This window comes from Galeopterus variegatus, unplaced genomic scaffold (genome assembly GCF_000696425.1).
Source record: "Galeopterus variegatus unplaced genomic scaffold, G_variegatus-3.0.2 Scaffold8857, whole genome shotgun sequence".
In the NCBI taxonomy this organism is placed as follows: domain Eukaryota; kingdom Metazoa; phylum Chordata; class Mammalia; order Dermoptera; family Cynocephalidae; genus Galeopterus; species Galeopterus variegatus.
Window position 1 is genome coordinate 51753 of NW_007734968.1, and position 4090 is coordinate 55842.

The following is a 4090-nucleotide window of genomic DNA, read 5'->3' on the forward strand; positions in this document are numbered from 1 at the left end:
GGGCGGGGGGCGGGGCGGGGCGGGGCAATGCGCTTTTCCACGCTCACCGACCACGCTCGGTCTTTAGCAGAACTCTTTGGCAGGGGACCATGTCGACCGTCGTAGCTCAGTGGCTGCATGTTTTTGGTCTCCGATCCCACGTGGCCAACAATATCTTCTTCTTCGATGAGCAGATCGTTATATTTCCTTCAGGAAATCACTGTGTGAAGTACAATGTGGATCAGAAATGGCAAAAATTCATTCCAGGTAAAACCTTTTCCATCCTGACACGAACATTAATGGTATGTGCCAGATATAACCCCTCAATCCCAACATGATGATTGGAAACGAAGCTTTTTGGCCAACTTGAATATACACATATTTTTATAAATATAGAGGAAATAAATGTCCATTTGCATGATTTAACTATAGATTAATCAATCACACATATATAGTTAAAATCACCTATAAAATAATGCTAATTTTAAAGTACTTTTTTCACTGTAATTTCTGAAAAAAATATTTTAAAGAATTCCTTTTCATGTATCTTCAATATCATTGTATTTGTAATTAGCAGAGCCACTTTTTGAGTTGTCTAACAGTTTTCCAGAGTACACCACCTTCGTTACAGCACCTTTTGAATCCATGTATGATGAAAACATTGGAAATTTTACCCAAGTCGTAAATTACCATTTGTGTAACGTTACAACATTTGGTTTTGTTCACATTGGTCCTGTCGATGATACTCATGATTTCCATAACCTAATCACCTTTTCCCCACTCTGTGTTGCGTTGAACACTTTTTATTTTGACATATGCACGCAAAGGATATGTACACGATATATATGTAATATTTAAAGAATTGCAGTAAAATGAAGATCTGTGAACTCAGCCACCTGGGATAGGAAATAGAACATTGCCAGTTCCAGTGCTTCTCCCCGATTGCCTTCCTCCCCCACCCCACACACACCCCATCCTGGATTTTGTAATTATTCCCTTATTTCTCTCTGTGGTTTTATCACATATATCTCTATTCCTATGCAAGATATGGTTTTGTTTTTACTGTTTTCCAATTTTATATAAATGGAATCATAGGATATGTATTCTGTGACTTGCTGCTTTTGTTCAGCATCATGCTTTTGAGATGAATGCATCTTGATACATTTAACTGAGTTCATTTTATTACTATATGGTGTTCCACCATATGAATATAATGTCTCAGATATGCATTCTAGTGTTAAGAGACATTTAGAAAATAATAGTTATTTGCTATTTCAGACCATAACACTGTAAACATTTTTGCATTCGTCTATACTCATCCACTTGTGTGAAGATTCTCCAGGACACACAGTCAGAACTAAAATTACTGGCAATATGATAGTACCAATTTACACTCCCACCAGGAGTGCGTAAGAATCTTTATTCCTCTACAACTTCACCATCCCTTGGTACTGTCCATCTTCCTAATTTTTGGCTAATCTCATCGTTGAGAAAAGGTATCTTATTGTGGTTTTAGTTTTTATTTCTCTATTACTAATGGGGATGGGTATCTTTTCACATGCTTATGGGCTATTTCTGTTTAGTCTTATGTTAAATGCCTTGTTCAAGTCTTTTTCATTTTTCTATTGTTTTTTGTGGGGTGTTTTTTGGTAATTTTCTTACTGATTTATAGGCACACCTTATATATTCTGTATACTAAACATTTGTCAGACATATGTGTTACAAATAATTTCTCCCAGTTTGGGGCTTGTATTTTCTCCCTCCTTACAGTACCTTTTGATGGACAGAAATTCTTAAGTTTTAATGAAGTCAGATTTATCAAACACCATGTATATTAGTCCATTTTTTGTATTGCTATAACACAATACCTGAGACTGGATAATTTATAAAGAAAAGAGGCTTATTTGGCTCACAATTCTGGAACAGTTGCATTTGGTTTAGGCCTTAGGCTGCTTCTACTTGTAACAGAATGGAAGGGCAGCTGGCATGTGCAAGGATATCACATGGTGAGAGAGAGAGGGGAAGACAGAGAGAGAGAGGCACTTTTTAACAACCAGCTCTCTTGGGACCTAATAGAGCTAGAACACACACACACACACACACACACACACACACACCCCAGGGAGGGCATTAATCTGTTCATGAGGGATCCGCCTCATGTCCCAAACACCTCCCACTAGGCCCCATCTCCACTGCCACATTGGGAATCTAATTTCAACATGAGTTTTGGAGAGGCAAACATATCCAAACTATATCACCATGTAACAGTCTGTTGGAATAAAATGTATTAAGTGCAGTTGACTTTTATTTATTAATAAAATATTTGTCAGCATATTTGTTAAACTTTTTTTTTTTTTTTTTTGGTGACTGGCCAGTACGGAGATCTGAACCCATCACCTTCATGTTACCAGCACCATGCTTTCCCAAGTGAGCTAAACAGCCAGCCCATATTTGCTAAACTACAATAAATTCTAATGATTTATCTGTAAATTCTTTGAGGTTTCCTACATAGACTATCATACTACTCAAAATAATAATGGCTTTAATTCTTTTTCTTATGTTACTGTACTGGTAAGGACCTCCAGACCTTGTTGAAGAGGGGCGATGAAAATGGACATCCTTGTCATGTTTCTGATCCTAAAGAGAATTCTTTTAAGATTTTAACATAACATCCAAGGAGGATGTTTACTGTAGGAATTTGTCAATGTCCTTTATCAGGTTAAGGAAATTCCTTTCTTTTTCTAATTCGCTATGCTTTCCCCTCCATGAACAGATACTGAATTTTATTGCATTCATTTTCTGTATTTTATATAAGATCATATACCTTTCTAATAAAAAATCAGTTATTGTTTTATAAGACATTTGCTTATATTTGCTCTCATGTTTGCCAAACTCTTTGCCTACCATTACTTTTTGCAACCCAGATATTCCAGCTGGGATCATTTTCCTTCTGCACTTAGTGATAATGTGTTAGTGGTAAACTCTCCCAGTTTTTGTTTGTCTGAAAATGCCTTTTTTTCATCCTCATTTTTGAAAGGTAGTTTCACCATGTATAGATTTTTGTCAGCACATCATAGGTCCTATTCCATTGTTTTTGGTTTCTGTTTTGTTGCTGTGGTTAAGAAATTAACCATCTAGCTCTTCTTTCTGTAGATGATCATTTTTTTTTTTTTCTGGATGCTTTTAAGATCTTCTTTGTCTCTATTTTTATTATATATATAGGTTTTATTTTCATATTTTATCTTCCAAAGGATTCTTTGGGAATCCTGGATCTAAGGATAGGTATCTCTCAATGATTTTAGAAAAGTTTTAACAACTGTCACTTCAAATATAGTATCTTTGGTTTGGTTTTGGTTTGGGCTGGTGGCTGGCTGGTACTGGGAAAAGTAGAGTATCTTTCCATTCTATTATCTCTTTCTGGAACTCCAAACCACCTCGACTCCATCCTCCATTTTTTTTAACTCTTATTTGGATTTTCCATTTCTTAGTCTCCACATTCAAGATTTTTTTTTCTGGCAGCTGGTTGGTACAGGGATTGAATTCTTAACCTTGGTGTTATCAGCACCACACTCCATCCAATCAGATAATTCATTTATACTTATCTCTTAGTTCATTGTTTCTCTTTTCCACAGTATCTAACCTACTGCTTAATGTATCCATTGAGATTTTAATTTCAGTTATTATGCTCATATTCTCACACTTTTTACCTGTACCAGTTCTCTTCTGCTCTATACTCCATTTTATATCACCAGAGGCCTTGTTTACATGTGTGTGGATCCTCCCAGCCCACATGTTCAAGTTCCACCCACATATCCTGTAATCCCCCTTTGACCGTCCTTCAGGCCAAAGCCAAGGCTAAAGACAGACCTGGGGAAGAAGCCAATGCTGGTCTTGACTCATGACTATTAGGACAGGGGATTCCAGAGTCCTGGGGACCTGGGACATGATCTAGAAGAGGCAATGCAAACTCCAGGTGGCCCCTAGATTTCATCTCATGGTAAGGGCTATAGCCAGAGGAGGACCACAGTAGGGCAGTCTAAAATATGGGGTCCAGAGGGCCGGCCCGTGGCTCACTCGGGAGAGTGCGGTGCTGATAACACCAAGGCCACGG

General features: G+C 37.6%; 1 protein-coding gene and 1 long non-coding RNA gene across 2 annotated transcripts in view; one reads left to right on the forward strand and one right to left on the reverse strand.

The window, feature by feature from the left end:
* The window catches only part of LOC103608793, a 12487-nt gene extending 12396 nt beyond the window's left edge, over nt 1-91 (reverse strand). The window contains exon 1 of the long non-coding RNA XR_552091.1: nt 48-91. This is a non-coding gene — a long non-coding RNA (uncharacterized LOC103608793). The remainder of the gene's footprint in view (nt 1-47) is intronic.
* LOC103608795 (WD repeat-containing protein 65-like) overlaps nt 1-4090 on the forward strand; it is a 30105-nt gene that overhangs the window by 1238 nt on the left and 24777 nt on the right. Inside the window, exon 2 of the mRNA XM_008593190.1 lies at nt 68-246. Within this exon, the coding sequence (XP_008591412.1) occupies nt 90-246 (157 nt within the window). The 5' untranslated portion in view covers nt 68-89. The remainder of the gene's footprint in view (nt 1-67; nt 247-4090) is intronic.